The following is a 19534-nucleotide window of genomic DNA, read 5'->3' on the forward strand; positions in this document are numbered from 1 at the left end:
AGAACCCAGGGCAATGGGTCTCAGCTGGCCTAGTATGTGGTTAGTAACTGACAGCTTCCCTAATTCTGTGCCTGCTTCTGACTGTGGACTTCCTAGAGAGAGCCGAACATGCCCCTGATGGATCCCAGGGTGTCCTGCATCGTGAGGGCACAGTTACCTGCTTCCTTTCCTATTAGCAAGCTTCTCATCCCTGTTGCGTGGGAGTCTTTACCCAGCACAGGGGATTTGGTCAAGTCTCGTGCTGGGCAAGCTTGGAGCCCATAACCTTGCTTTTCCCAGGGTGGGGGGTGCAGTTTGTGTGTTTGCACAACACACAACCTCAGCAGGCTTGGTTGTAGCAACTGTTTCATGGCCTCTCTGAGAACCCAGCTTTGGCAGTCCTATACCCAGCAGCCCAGCTGGCGATGTTTCCTCTGGAGGTCTGGGCTAGGCTCCCTCCTGAAGGCTTCCGCATCTAGGACCCTCCCTCTTGCACCCCTGGTAGTGGAGCCTGCACCTTTGGCAGCAGCCCTCACACACCCCCCGGTCACAGCTCTGTGCTCTCTGCCTCCCTCCTCCTCTTACTCTGACTAGTGGCAATGTGCTTGCAGGAAGCACAACATTTTGTTGGGGGGCTGACTGGAGAGTGGAGGAAGTTCCAGGCCAGCAGAGCAGAAGGGAAGGTGGGCCAGGAAGAGTGGGAGGCTTTTAAAAAAGACTTTGGGGTTTTTTTTTGCATTTTTAATGATCATAATGAAGATACCTAAAACTGTGGTTTCTGGAAGAACCACTTGTTCCCGATCAGATCAGCTCGTGCCTGTCCTTGGACTTGACCTCAGGCCCTGTTTCCTGGCCTGGCTCTGCAGAGCAGCGTTGGAACCTTCCCAGACTCACGGGGGAGGGGAGGGCTGGAGGGCTTCAGGAGCTCGTTCTGGATCCCTCTTGGGGGAAGGAAGTGTGGACAGGGCAGGGGTTTGCACTGTGCTGTTGTTAGGATGGGCTCTGCACACACTCCCTGGGCCCTCTTGGTTCTGCCTCAGGTCCAAGCTGGGCACTGAGGCTACCACTGTGTAACATCACCCTTTCTTGGGTAATTTGCCATTTTGCATGAAGAGAGGCCGGGATATTGTGGAGGTGGTTAGTAGCCACCCACGTCTAGGCATTCAGAACCATATAAACGTTTCCAGGCTGAGACACCGGGGCCCATGGTGATTGTGCTGCCTGACCTTTGGGAGGATGCGGGTAGTGCTGCTGACCGCCCTTCTTGCTTTGGTCTCTGTGCCCAGGGCTCAGGCAGTGTGGCTGGGAAGGCTGGACCCTAAGCAGGTAATGGCAGTCCTGAGCAGCAGGTTGGTCCTAGGGAGCCAAGGCTTACCTTTGAGGTCACACAGCTTCTGGGTCCCCTGGGCCAGCCTGCACTGGCAGGGGTGGCAGTGGCTGGGTTGCATGAGGGGCCCCTGGGGCTTCCTGACAGAGGACACCTTGAGGAGGAGAGCCAGGCCTCTCAGCTGACTGCCGTCCATGCAGCTTCTTGGGCCCTGGTACATCCTGGCCGTGGCCTCCCGGGAAAAGAACTTCATGGTGGAGAAGGACGTGAAGAACGTTGAAGGTGTCATGGTGACGCTCACTCCAGAAAACAAGTTGAGGGTGCAGTCGTCTCGGCACGGGTGAGTGAGCAGCACTGTGACCACAGCCCTGTGCAGGCCTCCTTGGCAGGCAGACCAGCCTTCGTGGACGCAACCGGCAAGCCACGTTCACTCGGCTCAGCAGAGGCTGACTGGACTCTGCACACCTGTTCCTGGGTACATGGCGGCTCCTTGAGCCCCCTGCATTTCCTCCCTCTTCCTGCTGGGCTCTGTTCTGAGCCCCACATTCTTTGTCAGCCTCTCATATCTGCACTCCTGGACCCTGGGCCCAGCTGGCCTCTGACCACCCAGCCTGACGCTTTGGGTTAAGCCCCCAGACACGGACGCCAGGGCGTGGGGTTCAGGAGGGTCAGGCTGACAGGAGAGGCAGGGGCGTCCTGGGTTTTATTCTACTTGGATTTGTTCATTGGCCTTTCAGTAGGAAATACATTGGCACAGTTCAAAAATCAGAGTTGCTGAGTGGGCACTTCAGGTCGTTCCTCCCGCCCTGCCTTAGCCAACCAGGGCTTTGATTTGTGGCCACTCGTCAGAGCGTGCTGTCACACTGTTGCACGGCCATCACCACCAGCCATCCACAAAACTCTCATCTTCCCAAACACTGTCCTCATGTATTAGCCTTATGTCACCATGACAAAACACCTGAGGTAACAGCTTTTGAGGAGGTGGGGTTTGCTTTGGCTCACGGGGTCAGGGGTTTCAGCCCACGGTGACTTGGCTGGCCCTGTTGTGTTGGGCTGTGCCAGCACAGTACATCATGGCGGAGAACACGTGGTGGAGGAGGCTGCTCACTTCATGACACTGGGAGAGAGCGAGCGAGAGAGAGAGCGAGAGAGAGAGAGAGAGAGAGCGAGCGAGAGAGAGAGAGTGAGAGAGAGAGCGAGAGAGAGAGAGCGAGAGAGAGAGAGAGAGAGAGCGAGAGAGAGAGAGAGCGAGAGAGAGAGCGAGAGAGAGAGCGAGAGAGAGAGAGCGAGAGAGAGAGAGCGAGAGAGTGAGAGAGAGAGAGAGAGAGAGCGAGAGAGAGAGAGCGAGAGAGAGAGCGAGAGCGAGAGAGAGAGAGAGAGAGCGAGAGAGCGAGAGAGAGAGAGAGAGAGAGAGAGAGAGCGAGAGAGCGCAAGGGAGGAAGGGCAGAGTCTCTTCAAGGGCATTGTCCCTAATGACCTATTTCCTTCCACCAGGCCACCTCCTAAAGATTCTCTGGTTCCCAATAGTTGAAGGCTGGGCCCAAGCCTTCAACAGCTGGCCTCAGGGACACTTCCAAACTACAGGACGCTGTTAAACACCAGCTCCTCGTTACCTCCCCAGGCCCCTCCCATCTCTACAGGTCTGACTACAGGGGACCTCAGATAAGTGGATCCTACAGGACTTGTTCCCTAGCCCCATGTCCTTCACGTCCATCCCGCCTTCCTCCCTAGCCTGGCGGTGCTCCTCTGTATGGACGAACCACATGTTGTTCACTCATTACCCATCAACAGTCACTGAGGTTCTTCCCCTCCCAGCCATCTGAACATGCTGCAGGGAACAGGGGTGCACAAATATGTCTTCTAGACCCTACTTCCAATTCTTTCGGGCTCATACCTGAGTGGGATTGCTGGGTCACGTGGCAGTGTCACATTTGACTCTGAGGTGCTCTGTGGAGTACCCACCTTGCCTTTCTTAGCCAGTGGCTGACGGACACTTAGGTGACTGCCAGTCTTTTGCATTTGGACACACAGTAGGCAATGAACCTTGGTAAGTTCGCCTCTGGGGGCAGAGCGTCCACCTGAAGGCAATGAACCATGGTAAGTTCATCTTTGGGGGCCAAGTGTCCACTTGGAGGATTAATCTCTAGAACAGCACGAGCCTCATCATGACGGTCCAGCTCTTGTGGCAGTTCCCTTTAGCATTTCCTGGTCCTTCTTATCACAGTTGTCTTGTTCATCCTTGCTGTCAGTTTGTTTAGTCTAACAAATACCACCACACACTCGTTGGGTTTGCTCACTTTTGGGACTGAGAACTCTGGGAGCCTTGACCCCTTTTGAGGCTGAGTCTGTTTGCTTGAGTCACAGGCTGACCTCTGTTGTGCCCTCCGAAGGCCCCATTCTCCCCACGTGTACCAGGTGTCACAGGTGTCCTGGGAGGGGAGTCACTTCTCTGCCCGCACCAGGCAGTCTCCCTAGAGCAGGGTTTCTGGGTAACTGGAACTTCGAGAGGGGAATGAATTCCCTCTGTGGTCTTTCCAGCTGGCTGGCCAGGTGAGGCGTGCTGGAGGCCTGTCTCCTCTTCTGGTGCCAGTGTCTTGATGCTGCACTGAGGGGCCCTTTAATTTCCAGGTTGGATGGGTGCCACCAGAGCACAATGGAGCTGCTGAAGCGAGATTCCAGATGGGTATTTGAGAACCCCTGTGAGTATGACAACCTCAGGGGCTTCCTCCGGGTGATGCTTGGCTGGACTGTCATGGAGGCCAGCCCTTACGGTGTCCCCAAATCCTTGGTTGGCAGGGCCAGGACTGGCAGGAGGGGCCACAGTATTCCAGGGACATTCCCCATGGGAAGTGAAAGGATCTGACTTTGTCAGGGTCTTGGAGCTGATCCTGAGGACAAGAGAGACCCCTGGACAGAGGACTCAGACCCCGTGTCCCCTAGGCATGCACAGATGCCCATGGAGGGGGGCCCAGGACCCCTCTATAGGTGCAGAGGGTTGAGCAGCTATCTATCACCACAGGGATGGAGTTGGGGAAGGGTGACCCAGTCTCTCCTCAGTTACTCTAGGACAAGCTAGGACAAGCAGTGCTGTCCATCTGTCCATCAGTATCTAAGAGCAGCTTCTCAATGGCACCATGTGGGGGTCAGGAGCCAGAGGACAGAGCTCGGGGTGTCTTCTAGGTCTGATGGGGTCTCACCTTGAATCTGCACCCCCAGTCCTGTGGCTGATCCCAGACCAGTGGCCCTGTCCTCACCTGGGGTACGCATCTGCTTTCTAGCCCTGGGTGTGCTGGATTTCCGGGTACTGAGTACCAACTTCAAAGACTTTGCTGTCGTCTTCACCCAGCTGGAGTTCGGGGACGAGGCCTTCAACACTGTGGAGCTGTACAGTGAGTGGGCACAGGCGGGGCCACTCAGAACCTTTGGCACCCCAGACTCAGGGACTCTGTGTCCACAGGTGGGAGACAAGCAGGGCTAAATCCCTGCCACCTTGAGGCTTGTGGGTCTGAGGGTGTCCTCTGAACAGTGACCCCAGAAAGGGGCTGGGGTCACTGTCATGGGCAGGTGGCCCCTCTCCATGCCCTGTCTGGCTCTCAGAGGCTGCCCCTCTCTTGCACAGGCCGGACAGAGATGGCCAGCCCAGAGGCAACACAGCTCTTCACCAAGTGGAGCAGGGGTCTGGGCTTCCTGTCTGAGCAGCAGGCCCAGCTACAGAAGGACCGTGAGTGTGCTTGAGAGTAGCCCCAGGGGAGCTTATGCAGTCCCTGTGCCTGTCAGGTGCGACAGGGCCTGGGGGTCATTTCCTGGCTTTTGCACGTTTCTGGGGGCTTTGATGGGTCACCCATCCCTGTCAGAGTCAAGCCTGCAGGAATGGCCCCCTCTCAGGTGAGGCTTATGGGCAGGGTTCTGCAGCCCTGTTCTCATAGCTGGTCTGGCCTCTCTTTTCAGTCACCTGTGCAAACAAGATTCTCCAGGTCAGCCTCCCTGTGCCTGACCCCTGGCTCTCCAGGGTCCCTGGGAGGACCCTCACCCAAATTCAGGCAGTTGATGCCATGACTGACGAGGTGAGGCTGGCTGAGGTCTCTGGTGGGCCGTTCCCCAGTGCTCGCCCTGGTTTTCAGTGAGTATGGCAGCCCTCGCGATGATGCACAGGATTCTGGTGTAGCTGGGTGGGTGCTGTCCTCCTCACTTGGCAGCCCGAGGTGCGGGCATTGGCTTCTTGCTCCCGCAGGCCCTTGTTGGACTCAGAATAAAGAGATTCCAGAAGCAGACCTGCCCCTGTGTGTCTTGACTGGCCAGGCAGTGCTGGGTGGGCAGAGGACTGTGCAGGGAGGACAGGACATCACAGAATCCTCAACCCGGGACAAGAGGACAATTACCCTTGTCAGAGTAATTGGGTGTGGACAGAGCAAGCTGCTTCTTCCTGGGGAACTCTGCATGGCTCCAGACAGGCAGAGGTTGATTTGCGTGGCTTCAGCCAAGTGCCTTTGGGATAGGTCTGGACACTGGTTGGGCAGGGGGCTGGATCAGGAGGTTGGTGCTGGGAGCAGATAGGACTGACATCATTCATAACAAGGGGAGGTACATGCGGGGAACCTTGGTCCCCAAGGCTGCACACACACAGTGCATCCACCTACACGCATGCACACATTTTCCTCCTTGGCCATTGTGACCTTCTTAAACTCTGTGGCCCAAAGTCTGTATCTGGAGAGTCCACCTTGCTGCCCCATGCAGCAACGTCCTGGTGATACCCTGCCTTCTGCCTCTCTCCTGAGGGGTCTAGGATGAGAGGCCCAGGGCATTCACTACAGGTGAGAGGGCCAGGGTTGAAGTGGTGTTCAGGTGACATATTATGGCCCTATGCCCACAGCAGCAAGTGATGTGAAGGACCAGAGCCCCAGTGTGACCTCTGACAACCTTCAGGGACATCTGAAGAATAGCCAGTGCCTATTGTGGCTGTCAATGTCCATGCTGAACACAAGTGCCCAGGCCAGCCACTGTGCCACAAGGAGGGGCAGAGTCCAAAGCCACATCTGTGCACCTCCCACTCCACCGTCCCTGCCAGACCCAGCTGGCTCGAGGCTTAGGGGTGGGTAAGGCACCTGCAGCAGGGTGGGCAGGGTAAGCTAAGGAAGTTTAAATGTGGCATCTGGCCCTCTGGACTGAGGGCAGGTGAGGATGAGGCTGGGGCCAGTGCTGGTCCTGGCCCTGGCTCAGGTCCCTGGCTGTGGGGTCCCAGCTAAGGGACCATTTCCTCAAGGAGGCCCACACCTTCAACTGGACCAAAATGAGCCATATGCCTGCTGGGCTCTAAGCCAGGCATCAGGGCTACAGGGGGCTAGGATGCAGAGGCAAGTGGACCCTTTGGGGACAAAATTCTAGCTATAGGGGGAGCTCCTCCCTAGCAGGAGGTTGGAGCACAGATCCTGCTATATCCAGCCCGGCCTTTCCCATTGGAGTCCTCATCCCTGGGAGCCTGGGGAGGTGCTCTGCAAAGGGGGCTGAGAGCCCCAAGGAGAGGGCAGGGTGGAGGCGCCCAGAGAACAGCATCCTCTTGGGGTCTGAGGAGGTGGAATGAGCAGAGCATGCTGGAACAAGGAGACTGCCTGGGTAGAAAGTTCTGGGTAGGACGGCCATGGGCATGGTGGCTGGGTGGCCCATGGGGGCAGCACTCACAAGGCACAGTGGTGCCCAGGAGTGAGGGGTCTGCAGCAGGAAAAGCCAGTGGTCAGGGGTCCAGGGGCAAGAGGGAAGGGGAGGGGCTGGGTCCAGAGGCCCAGGTAGGTAGGAGTGGGCCTCTGAGGTGGGCAGGGCAGGCTCCGTGCTGCTGGTGCCCACAGTCCAGCCCGGGGTCTTCTCAGGCCCCTGACCAGCTGGGCATCATCTCTTTTAGCCTGGCTTGGGCAGCCAGGGCCCTGGAATGGGGGGCAGTGTCCACCTGCAGGCACTGATGTGAACTGGGCCTTGGAAAATTGTCACTTGCAGCATGGGGCAGCAGCTTGGGCACTGTACTTTCTGGTAGCCCCACGGTTTTCAGGGTTCTGGTACATTGTTGCCATTGCCACAGATGCCCAGGGCTTCCTGCTGGTCAAAGACAAGAGGAAGCTGGGGGCGTCCGTGGTGAAGCTGCCCAAGATGGGCCAGGTGAAGGTGGTCATCGCCTTTAGCAGGTGAGTGGACGTTGGTCTTTGCAGATTGGTCAGAGGAAGCTCACTGTCCAGGAAGGAGAACAGCAGGAAGGGGAAGGGGTCTGAGGAAGAAGCAGACTTGTTGGTCACTCTGAAAGTTCCACAGGATCTGTACCCCATCCCTTCCTCCCCTAAAATCTGAGGGACGGTTGTGGGAGAAGCACACAGTGTGGGGATTGGGTGCTGGGAGCTTTTCTCTCAGCTCGGGGCAGACCCTTGCCAAAATTGGAAAATTCGTGTCCAAATTGGCCACCTAACAAGATGGTCTTAGGGTGGTGCCAGTGAGCAGGAAGGACTCTGGCCACAGCTCAGTACCTCTTCCCTAGGTCTCAGGGCTGCCAGTCCCAGGAGATGACCCTGAAGAAAGACAGGAAAAAGGCTGTGTTCAGGAACACCTGTGCGTAGGATGCCAGGGGTCGTGGGGGAACCGGATGAGATGCCAGTAGCAGCCCTCTGCTCTGAGAGCCTGGCAGACATGTTGGATGCCCGGGACAGGCAGGCAGGCTGGCTGTGATCCCAGAGCTGACTGTGCTTCTGTGGGCAGCCTGGCCAGGGTGGTGAAGCCAGGGGTGACGCTGGGCTGGCACTGGGCTGTGGGCCTCATGTCCAGGCACCAGCAGGCCACTGCAGCTTCTCTTGCAGTGAAGGGGGTGAAGGGCTTCCATGTGCTGTCCACTGACTACAGCTATGGCCTGGTTTATCTCCGCCTGGGGTGTGCGGGCCACAGCTATAAGAGCCTGCTGCTCTTGGGTAAGTGTGACCCTGGGGCCCCTGGCCTTGGGGTCCCTCGGGAGTCGGGGGGCATGTGGAGAGAGGCAGGCTACAGAGGACAGGAGGGGCACTGGCACAGAGGGCAGGTGTGGAGGGGAGAGGGGGCTGGCAGGTGAGTGTGCTTGGTGAGGGAGGGGGATGGTCAGTGCAGGTGCTCTGAAAGGGGCAGCGGAAGTGGAAGCCACCATGTGTAAGGTCTGAAGGTGGCTGCAGCAGGGGTGTGTGGTGTCCTTTAGGGAAGGGAGTCAGGATGGGAAGACTGGTATGGGATGGCCATCCAGGTGGGTGGAGGCTGCCCAGGATGAGGTTGGGACGAGGGGACGCAGGTTCCAAGCCCTGGGTGAAAGGGTCAGGATGGGCTGGTTGAACACAGCAGGGGTGAGGAGAGGGGACCAGGGAGGGGTTCACCCCAGGTGGAGGGGTGTGTGGAAGTGATGAGGTAGGGTGAGGGGCAGGAGCCCTCTTCCAGGCACCAAGTGTGGGTTATGGGGATGGGGCAAGGGCAGTCCTGTGGAGAGGGCAGAGGGGAGGGGTCCTGGCTCAGTCCATGTGCTCAGGTGGGCATACTCAGGAGTGCAGTGTCCTGGACACATGCCCAAGTGCCCACCCCTGTACAGCAGTCCCAGCCCCAAGCCTTGCTGCCGTGGAAATGGGGGACAGGACAGAGTGACAGTGGTGGGGTGGCATGGGGTGGGGGTGGGGGTGCAACCTCTCAGATGCCAGAACAGGCATCTCTGCTGCTATGATTCTGGCTCAAACTGCAGACAGACAGAATGTCTCCAGCTTCCTGAGTCTCAGAGAATTCCTGGACACCTGCTACACTTTGCAGCTCACCAAGGAGGCCACCATTCTTCCGAAAGACGGTACCATCCAACCTCACACTTTACTGTCCTGGCCCTTGCCTGTCCCCTGCCCCGCTGGCTCATGAGGGGCATGGAGAGAGGAAAGAGTTGAGTTTTGATCTTCAGAGGCCAACTGTGCATGTGCCTGTGTGTGATTCCCTGGTGCCTCCTGGCCTTGAGTCACGTCGGACTCGAGCCTGGTGCAGTCAGTGAGAGGCTTCCAGGGTGCAAAGGTTCCATCTGACAGGTGACATCGAGGGTGGGGCCTCATGGCTTTGTTTTCTGTAGCGTCTGGGAGGAGCACACGTGGAACCAGGGAGAGGTCCTGAAAGCAGATGGTGCAGCAGTGGCGCCCCACAGCAGCCCACCCTCTCACCATTGTCTTCCTCCCCTGCAGCTTCCTGTGCACACACCATCCTGCCATGAGGGACAGTCACCTTCTGCTCTTTTCCATCAACTTGTGGTCCTTGCAGACACTGGAAGTGTTCCAGATAGCAGGTCTTCATGTCAAGTGACTTGAGAGGTATTTGGTGACCACAGGCCACTGACTATGGAAAATGTGGTTCTGGCTCTGACTGCAGAGCCCTGGGGAAGGAGGGCACTCGCACCCGGGCAGAGAGGTGCTAAGTAGGCTTGTCCGCCTGTCCTGTGTATGCTGCATGTGTGCCACTGCTGGTCCTGTCTGCTGTGAAATAGACCACAGGCCTGTCTAGTGTAAACGTCACCATGCGCCTCTCTCTGTGCATCACCCATGGGTTCCTTGTCGCCCCATATCTTCTCAGGAAGCCGCTCACTCACCCACCAAACATTTCTGGGTGCTTGCTGTGTGTGATGCACCATGCTGGCCACTGGACAGTGGGTTAGGAATCATCGTGCTGGCCACTGGGCAGAGGGCTGTGAGATACTTCATGGCCCAGGATAGTCTCACGTGTACTGCAAACCTGGTTGCTCCCTGGATGACATTGCCCTGACCCCCAAATTTCAGAGGCAGCAGCATGGCCAAGGTTCTTCCTAGAGTGTGTGTGGTTGGTGCCAGATGACTAGATCATGAATCCAGAGAAAGCAGTGGTTCACGTCTGTAATCCCAGCTACTTAGGAATCACAGATTGAGGTTTGAGGCCAACCTAGGCAGAAACCTGGTTGAGACCCTATCTTAACCAATAAGCTGAGTGCTTGTCATCCCAGCTAAGCAGGAGGCATAAGAAGAAAAATTATGATCCAGGCTGGTACCAGCAAAAAGTGAGACCATATGTGAAAGATAACTAAAGCAAAAAAAAAGGGCTGGAGGTGTGGCTCTAGAGGTAGAGGACCTGCCTAGCAAGTGCAAAGCTCTGAGTTCAAATCTCAGCACACCAAAAAAAGAAACCAGGAGAGAGCCACAGAGGAGCCCACAGGTAAGCTTACAGGATATGGACTGCATGGACTATGCTGGGTCTGTAACCTCAGGGGATGGTGTTAGGACATGAGACATTTGGGAGGGAATTTGATGAGGTTGTGACACGGGTCCTCATAATGGGGTCAGTGCTCTGAGAAGGAGACACCTGGCTTTCTCCCTGCTTTGTGAGGACATAGCAAGAAGGCACACTGCCATCCAGGAAGAGGCCCCCAACAGCACACAGACCCTGACCTTGGACATCCACCTCCAGAATTGTGAGAAATAAATGCTGTTTAAGCTTTTGTCTGGGGTCTTGGTTATGGCAGCCCTGGCTGCCCACGTGCAGGTCCACAGGCTTTCAACCTTGCCTGGGGCCTGGGTCTCGGAGGAGAGGTGCCCTTGAATAACCTGTTCCCATTTGGCCATTCTGAGGGTGTAGGGGACAATGAAAGTCCTTCCTGTCTGGGAGGCAGAGAACCTCCAGCTGGACATGAGCTCCTCACTCACAGGCTGGGCACTGTGTATGGAGGTGGCACTAATTGCCCTGCCTGGACACTGGGGACAGGCTCTTCCTCTGAGCTCAGCCCACAGGCCCAGAGCTGGGGGGTCTGTCTGTGCGTTGTAGGTCAATGTCCCCCACTCGGTGTCATCTGCACTTGTGAGGGAGAGGAAGGTGGGTGAGCTTCCGGTTTCCTGTAAACCTTGGTCACTTCCCTCAGGGCTGGGTGCTGGTCTTTTCTCATGGCTGAGCCACTAGGATGAGGATGGCCGTGGCTCTTCCCACAGAGCAGGACAGGAATCGGTGGTTTCACTTTTCAGAAGCAGCAATAAAGGTGAGTGGCCACACCCAGCCACTGATGTGTACACATGCACACACAACCACCCATCCACCAGTGCACATGCAAGCTTGCCCTCGTGCACACACACTACATGCACAACCCATTTGAACACACGCCTACGCACAGCACATCCAAGCACACATGCACACACATCCACACACACACCCTACCCTGTCTTGTGCACAATGCACATATGTGCACATGCAAACATGTATGCCCATCACAGGCCCGTGCACACAAGCACACAAATACATACACACAAGCACATGCACACCGATGTACATGCATCTCCTCGTGCCACCTGCAGCTCAGAGCAGAGCCCACCATGCTAGCTGGTAGATGGGAGGTGGTAGGGCCTTTAGGAGGAAGTGAGGTTACTGGGACTGTACCCTTGAAGGGCTGGTGCCAAGAAGTGGGTATTGGGACCCCAGTCCCTCTTGCCTTTCTCTGTCCCCAAAATGCCACGAGATGAGTTGCTTTGCTCCACCACACACTCCCCGCCATGACGTATTGGGCCTCCACAGGCCCAAAAGCAATGTAGTTAAAAGACCATGGACTGAAACCTCTGAAACTTCAGTCAAAATAAACCTTTCCTCCTTGTAAGTTGATTACATCAGGTATTTTGTCACACCGATGCAAAGCTGAGTGACACAGAGATGAGGGGTGAGGACTGGGCAGCCTGTCATCCGGGGATTCCCAGACTAGTTCCACTTTGCACCTCTCCTTCCTGGGATCACAGGGTTTGGTCACAGCAGTGGCCTGATTGTGGCTGCTGTAGTGAGGGGAGGGCGACTCAGTGGGCTTGGGTGGATGGAACCCAGGAGACGTAAAGACTGGCAGGGGCCCATGTAGTGGGCAGAGTCCAGAGTGCAGTGGACAGTTCTAGCCTCCTTGGCCAGGCTCAACCCTTTGGGGATGAAACCTGTAAGACCTCAAGGACTCCATCTGCCTCTCCCACATGGGCCCTTTCCTCGACTTTAGCAGGTCCACCAGAAGTGCAAGCACTGACTTCTAGGAAGGAGGTTGGAGGGCAGGGGGCCACAGGGGAGGTGACGGGGGAAGAGGAAGAGGTGGGGCAGAGGCGTCCACTCTCTTAGAAACAAACCTGGAGCCAGTGCATGGGGTGGGGGACATACCAGGTGACACTGGAGGGTTCCCAAGAGTCTCAAGATCTGCCTGGGCTAGGGGCGTCCCCAGAGCAGCCTTGAGAACAGATTGCGGGGTGCTGTGCCCACCATCTGGTCACTTGGAAGTAGGATAAACCCTCCTTGTTGTGGAGGAGGCACATGAGAAGATAGCCTCAAATTCTTGCTCTACAGGTGCAGGCTCCACAGGCTTCCAGAAGTTTCTTGTGGCCACAATTCTCTGTTGATGACCCATGGATTACCATCCAGGGTCCTTGGCAAATGCTTTCCTATCCCTGCAGATCATTTTGAGCAGAGCAGCCTGTGGGCTTGGGGGGCTGGGGACCTGGGATGTGCGGAGCATGGCAGAGCACTGGGCCACTCATCCTGTGTCCAGGGAAGAGACTCGCTCTGTTGGAGCCACAGGGTCCTCATTTGGAGGTGGGAGCAGGGTCATGGCCTTGGCTGGGGTGAGGAGGCCTCCTGAGTGAGTTGGACACTCTGGGAGCCAGCAGAGGGAAGAGGGGGAAGGGAGGTTCTGAAGTTAATTTCATCTCCCCTGGAACTCCCAGGACTGGCTTATCTGTCTCCTGGGCCCTGGGAGCTCCCTTTCTGGAGGACACTCACACTCAGATGAGCGCTGCAATTCTGCCCTCATCCTGCCTGGAGTGCAGTGCTCACACTGACCACTGGGGGACAGCAGTGCCCACCAAGCTCAACAGGGCAAGTGAAGCCAGGGAGGGTTCCCAGAGCCATCCGTGCCCCTGCCTCCTACCCACCTGACGCCCCACCACTAGCATCCCTCAGAGACAGGAGGGGCCCCAGTATCTCTTATCTTTCACTCAGCTCTATGGCTGAGCCCCATGCAGGCCCTGTGTTGGGCCTTGGTGGGGCTCTGAAAGTGACCAGTGGCCTTGGTCTTTAGAAGCTGCCATGCCATAGCTGGAGAGGCACCAAAGTACAAAGCAAGTGCATGAGAAGGAAAAAGGCAGGCAAAAACACAGCCGCTGTGTGGAAGGGCTAGGGACACTAGGTTGGGATCTGAGAGTCACTGAGGTGACATTTCTGCTAGACCAAGCTCCTACAGTTTCTACCACCTCCCAACACAGTGCCAGTAAGTGAGGAGCCTAGGACCCTGCAGGCAGTGGACCACAGTCTGGGAAGAAGTCCTGTTGTGGGGTCAGAGATTGGGCTTCTCTGGAAGGCAGGGGTCTTACCTGTTTTTGGAAAGTCTCACTCAGGCTTTGGAAAAGCTGTCATGTTGGGGATCTTGTCTCCTGCAGCCCCAGTCATCCCCTGGCTGCTGTGGATCTCCAGCCATGTCTGGTACCTCCCTCAGTGTCAGCTCTGAAGCACCACCCAGGGCCTCTGCCAGAGTTGTCCTCCTCCTCCTCTGGGAAAATGTCCATTTATTTTTTTCTTTCTCTCTTTTTTTTTTCAGTGTGTAGCATGCCATATCTTTAATAAAATATGTCTGTTAATTCATTTAAATTGCTCATTCTAAGTGAATGGGCTCAGTGCAAGAAGGACTGGTGATGTGCCCTGCGCCCACATTGAAAGGCCTGTGCTTGGGGCCTCTGTGATCCCAGCCAAAGAAAGTTTCATCATGTGCAGATCCCTGGTCCTTGGTTCACTCACCTCCCTATTTATCCACACATTTGCTCGTCCAGCCATTCTCTCCTTCACTCATGCACTCATTCAGTAAGTACTCATTGGCTCCTGCTGCATGTCCTTCTCCAGGCATCATGACCCATGGTGAGCTGCTCATGTGGGCCTCATGTCCACTACGTGATGTGGAAAGACCTGGCCCAGGGATTAGGAGAGACGATGGGCATCAGGAACCACTCATTTTATTAAAAAAGAGGCTCATACTTCTTTCTCCTTTTACTTTATCGTTTTTACATTTACTCACATGTGTATACATTGATTGTCTGTGCCACCCCCTTCCCCCTGACGCCTCCAGGCAGAACCTGTTCTGCCCTCTTCTCTGATTTTGTTGAAGAGAAAACTTAAGGGATAAAAAGAAAGACAGAGTTTTTGCTAGTTTGGGATAAAGATAGCTATACAGAGAGATTTCTAGCATTGCTTCCATGCACTTGTGTATTGCAACCCACATTGGCTCATTTCTGCCAGATCTCTTCGTTACTTCCTGTTCCCCTTCCCATAGTGGCCTCTGCTAATTTAAGATTACTTTATTCTCTCCACAATAGGGAGCACACCAACCACATTCAAGTTTTAGGTTTCCTTTCCGTTCCCTATTTCTCCCGTGTGTTCTCCCCTTAGTGTGTGACCCATGTTCAATAATATCACTGCATTTGTTTTGGGTCTATAATCCGCATATGAGGGAGAATGTGTGAGTTTTGGCCTTCAGAGCCTGGCTAACTTTGCTTAAGATGATGTTCTCTATTAATAGGCTCATACTTTAAAGAAATGTCAAAGATTAGTCAAATTGATGCATAGATTCAACTCTGCCACTATGAAAATCCCAGGGTTTTTGCTTTTGTTTTTTGCAGATTTTTACTAGTGGATCTTAAAGCTCCCATTAGTCAAGGTGTGGAGAAATCGAGATCCACCCCCCACACACACACTCTGCCTGGGGAAGTGAAATGGTGCAGCTATGGTAGAACCCAATCTGGCAGTTCTCCAAATGGTCAGACAGTCACTCTATGACCCAGGAATTCCAGGAGAAGAAATACAGCCCAGAAAACTGAAAACGTGGCCACGCAAAAGCTTGTGCATGACAGGCCAAAGCACATCGTTCATCTTGGCCCTGAAATGGAAACAACCCAGATGGCGTCCACCTGGAGAAAGACAAACAAAATATGGTCTATCCGTGCAGTGGAACCACGTTAGCCACAAACAGGAATGAAGTTCTGACCCTCGCTGCCTCATAGAGGAGCCTGGAAACATGCTCGCGGGAAAAAGCCAGCCACAAGGCCACATCGTGGGTCATCCCACTCACAGCAAGTGGGCAGAAGAGACGAAGCCCTAGGGTTAGAAGTGGGTTCATGTTTCCAGCTGGGCTGGGCGGGGGGTTGGTTGCTAATGGGCGTGCAGGACCCTGTGGGGTCACAGGAATGTGCTAAAACTGGATTGTGCTGATGGTGCACAGCCCTCAAAGGGACCAAAAATCATCAAACTACACCCAAAGTGGACGACCGTTATGGGATGTAAATGATAGGTCTACAAAGCTGTTCAGAGGTAGTGATCAGAGGTGACCCAGAAGTCAAGGGAAGCAAAGGAATATGAGAACTTAAACTTCCCAGAACTAAAACAGCAGCTGTGTCCAGAATGGCCCTGCTACCGGGGGCTGGGCAGAGTTCAAGCTGAAGGATTTCACTGAGGCTTCAGAGCTTAGTCCCCGTGTAGTTCTGGGACAGCTTCTCAGCAGCCTGGAACCTCTTCCCTCCTCAAAACAAAACCAAAGGAAGAAAGGAGATAAACCCTGAGAACAGTGGCAGAGGGAAAGCTCTGGCTTCCTGAGGCCCACAGAAGGGTGGTAGGTGTGGACCCGACTCTCGGAAGTTACTGGGATGCCTGGTCCCCTGTCTGGCAGCCGGTGCTAGAGGCTTCGAGCCAGCTCCCAGCTTTACTTCCTCACAGGAGAGCCAAGTCAATGAAGGCAGTGTGACATGGCCGGCATGACACGGATATCGGCTGACGCTCCATGGCACAGGAGAATCACGCCCGTTTGATACCCACTTCCCCAGAGAACAGGCAGGCCAGGTGAAGCCAGCGTGACACAGATGTTGAGTTGGCTCTCCATGGGCACACTTGTTTGAAACCCACTTCCCCATAGGAGGTCCAAGCCAGGTGAAGTCAGCATGATGCAGATATCAAGGTTGGCTCTCCATGGGAACAGTGCCCTACACAGTCATGTGGAGGTGAGGACTTCCATATTGAGAGATAAGTGTGTTTGCCTCTGATGCTTAAAGGTCAGTTGCTACAGTTTAAAAACACACCCTATTGTCAGCCTCATGGCTGGAAATCAGCAGTGGTGCTGCCTCTGATGGTGGTCATGGCCATTCTGACCCTTACATCTCTGCTGACTTCTCCCTGGCCAGCACCTCCCTCTCCCAGACACCCACACCACTCCACAGCACAGTTGTCCCTGGACACACAGCTCCCATGCAGGGCACTGCTTGCTTTACAAGCTGAATCAACAGGCCAGGTATTGGATCCCATGATTGATTGGAGATGAGGTATTGGGTCAATTTTCGTGATGTCATGCAGGGCCTGGGTGCTTCCTGTCATTACTAGGGTGGCCACAGAGTGGGTTCATCCCATGGGGCCTCCTGCTGTGGTTCTCAGGTGCTCTCTGTGCATTCCTTTACTTTCCCTGGGCATTCTGCCAATCACACCTAGAGGGCTGGGATGCTATAGAGCAGTCAGACCCTGGAGCTGGGCGGGTGGTCATTCTCCATGAAGATGCTGACCTGAGTGAGGAGAGAGAGAGGAATGGATGCCAGGAGGCCCCCAACAGCTCCTGAGGGCCCTGCCTTCCTTCTCAAACATCATGCTGACCCGCACATCTGCCCGAGTGAGCCAGTCTCACTTGTGAGTCCATAGATACCCAGGAAAACCCCAGAAAGTGTATAGTGCGTGGGAGACAAAGGCCACCTGCCTGAGGGGAGGCTGTGGGGCTACAGAGTGAGTAGGAGGCAAGGGGCTGGGGAAGAACTACAGCAGAGATGTGAGTGACCCCCAAAATTAATGCCAGCCAGCCAAATCTTAGGGAATTATTGGGGTTGGGTTGAGATACACACAATTTTCATTTTCTTAAAAATGTAAGTTTATCTACAATGCAAATATATTGTGTTCTACTATATTGTGTTCTACTTAGTGCAAACATCCCTTTCTGATTTACATTGTATAATTAATCAGAAAATTCTGAAAATTTACTAATAGGTACTGAAAGTCCTGTCCATGCCCCCCATGTGGATGGCAGCCTTCCCATGAACACTTTTGTTATGGTGATCATTTGATGGACAATCAGCCCAGAGCTCAAAACAAACAAACAAGTTAAAAAAAAAAACCCAAAAAACAGACAAGGAAAGGAAGGAGAGATTGTTTAAAGGTGGGCAGTTGAGACCTGGTGTATCCCGTGACATGGGGTGGGTGAGCCTGTAGGGTAGCAGGGCCACAGCCTTTCTCAGCTCCTGGTGGGACGATGATGCTGGCATGAATAGCTGTGTTCGTAAGTCCTGTCTGCATCTCTGTGCCTTGGTCAATAGGACTGTAGGATCAAACATCAGCGTAGAGCACGTGATTTGAGTCCCACCCCAGAGAGGACTTCTGGTGCTCGCTGAGGGCGGGTGGCAGCTCAGGTAGAAGGAAGCAGCAGGTGGGGAACACCCTCCACATGACTCTGGGCCCAGAGGCCCTACCTCGGCCCTCTCCAGCCTCCCATAGAGCAGCTGCCTCTATGTAGGATTTTGTAAGGGTTGGAGTCGGGAGACCTGGGTCTGGCCTGGGTCAGGCTTGGTTTCCAGGAAACTACCCCATCTCAGTGACCCGGCAGTGGGGCTCCCTCGTTCCCTCGCTGCCTCCCTCATCGTGCTTCCTCTTTCCTTACTGCTGGGGTCTTTTGGGAAAGGTCTGATAAGAGTGTTCAGGGGTGATTTTAGGGCTCAGAGCTGAGCGAGTTCCCCTCAGAGAGAGGCCCTCCTTTCACACAGGCTCACAGATGGTGATGCCCAAGGCTGCTCTGCCAGGGCCCACCCTGACTGCAGCAGGGAGGCTGGCTTGGGCTTCCTGACACCAACCCTTCCCCTTACTGGGAACAGCCTTCTGGGGTGAAAATGTGAAGAGCCCATGAGGACCTCCCAGCAAGAGGGACTTGGGGGCAGGCTGGCAAAGGCCATGTCTATTTGCATCAACTTGGCAACCAGGCTGGAAGTCACAAGTCCAGGTGGCCTTCAAGCATGCTCCTTTTTGTGCGATGTTCACTGTGACATGGTGAAAGCCAAGGTACAAAGTATCCTGTGTACAGATAAGTCAGGACCTTGGAGGAACTAGAGAAAGAGCCAGAAAGCAAACATGACCTTTCACTGGACACAGCCCCTCTGCAAACAATCCTGCTCTGCCTCCCGGCCCCATCCTGGGCTCCAGGGCCAGGAATAGATTCATTCCCATCCATCACCTGCACCTCAGCCCAGCCAAGTCCAGCCAAGCTTTATGGAGCAGGCCTGGAGGACAAGGAGCCTAAGTGATGGGGAGAGGCTGGACCTGACCTGGCCATGCCTCCTGGACAGGGACCAAGTCCTAGGATAGGGACCAAGACCTGAGACAGAAAGGTGTGGGTTGGTTGGGACTGGCTTGTTCAGGATCTCTTGTAAGCTGGGCAGTCAGGCCCTTCCTGTCCCAGGGAAGCAGCTGTGTGGACTTTGAGGATGGCAGAGGCCAGAGGAACATAACAAAGAGACCACAGAGCGGCACAGGCCTGACAGACACGCTCAGGTAGTGGGAATCATGGTTCGGCTCCTGGAGTCCTCTGGGGACAGTCAGAAAACATGATCCTCAATGGGACAACTGTGCAGACTGGAAGAATGACATTTGGAACCTGGATGGACCTCAGACACCAAGGCCCCAAATTAGCAGAGGGACATCTGCTCATGTTCAGCTTGACCTGGGCCCTTATTTGGTGCTTGTCAACTGCAAAAGGGCAGGATAGACACCAGTAAGATCCCTGACGTCCTTCCTGATGCCTCCTTTGGTCCCATGTGGAGATGACATGTGTAATGTCACTGCTCCCATGCAAGACTGCTGGAAAAAGAAGAAAACCATCAAGAAGTTCCCAGGTGTGGGACATTGAGGATCCCCACCCACCCCAATCCCTCCAGCAGTCATTTTTATAGCTCATGGTTGTCATTTAAACATGATTTTAAAAGCATCCAGACAAGGTCATTGTATCCAAGCAGGAAGAAAGGACCATTTCCCCTGGGACCATATGTGACTTTTCCTTAGCAAGGTGGGCTTGCTCATTTAAAGCCCACCCTCCTGGAGACAGCCAGGCAACTCATCCTTCATGAACCCAATAAACATCTTTCTTTTTCTCTGGGTGATGGAGGAGTGGTCGAAAGGCTCTTG

The 19534-nt window shown here is 54.8% G+C and overlaps 3 protein-coding genes across 3 annotated transcripts in view; 2 read left to right on the top strand and 1 right to left on the bottom strand.

Annotated features, from left to right (window-relative positions):
- The first annotated feature begins 1104 nt into the window (after nt 1-1104).
- Nucleotides 1105-5559, top strand: LOC109683354 (epididymal-specific lipocalin-6). The gene is made up of 7 exons (XM_020159149.2): nt 1105-1305; nt 1507-1646; nt 3935-4005; nt 4585-4695; nt 4926-5027; nt 5255-5370; nt 5503-5559. Exons 1-7 carry the CDS (start codon nt 1216-1218, stop codon nt 5557-5559), a joined length of 687 nt encoding a protein of 228 aa, XP_020014738.1. The 5' UTR covers nt 1105-1215.
- A 607-nt stretch (nt 5560-6166) lies between these two features.
- Nucleotides 6167-9533, top strand: LOC109683355 (epididymal-specific lipocalin-10-like). Its single transcript, XM_074052664.1, has 7 exons — nt 6167-6249; nt 6524-6608; nt 7292-7476; nt 7821-7891; nt 8137-8244; nt 9030-9128; nt 9505-9533. Exons 1-7 carry the CDS (start codon nt 6167-6169, stop codon nt 9531-9533), a joined length of 660 nt encoding a protein of 219 aa, XP_073908765.1.
- Nucleotides 9534-12827: 3294 nt separating this feature from the next.
- LOC109683356 (odorant-binding protein 2b-like) overlaps nt 12828-19534 on the bottom strand; it is a 37264-nt gene continuing 30557 nt past the window's right edge. The window contains exon 7 of the mRNA XM_020159151.1: nt 12828-12946. Within this exon, the coding sequence (XP_020014740.1) occupies nt 12828-12946 (119 nt within the window). The remainder of the gene's footprint in view (nt 12947-19534) is intronic.

The sequence above is a fragment of the Castor canadensis genome, chromosome 13 (assembly GCF_047511655.1).
Source record: "Castor canadensis chromosome 13, mCasCan1.hap1v2, whole genome shotgun sequence".
NCBI classification, from domain to species: Eukaryota; Metazoa; Chordata; class Mammalia; order Rodentia; family Castoridae; genus Castor; species Castor canadensis.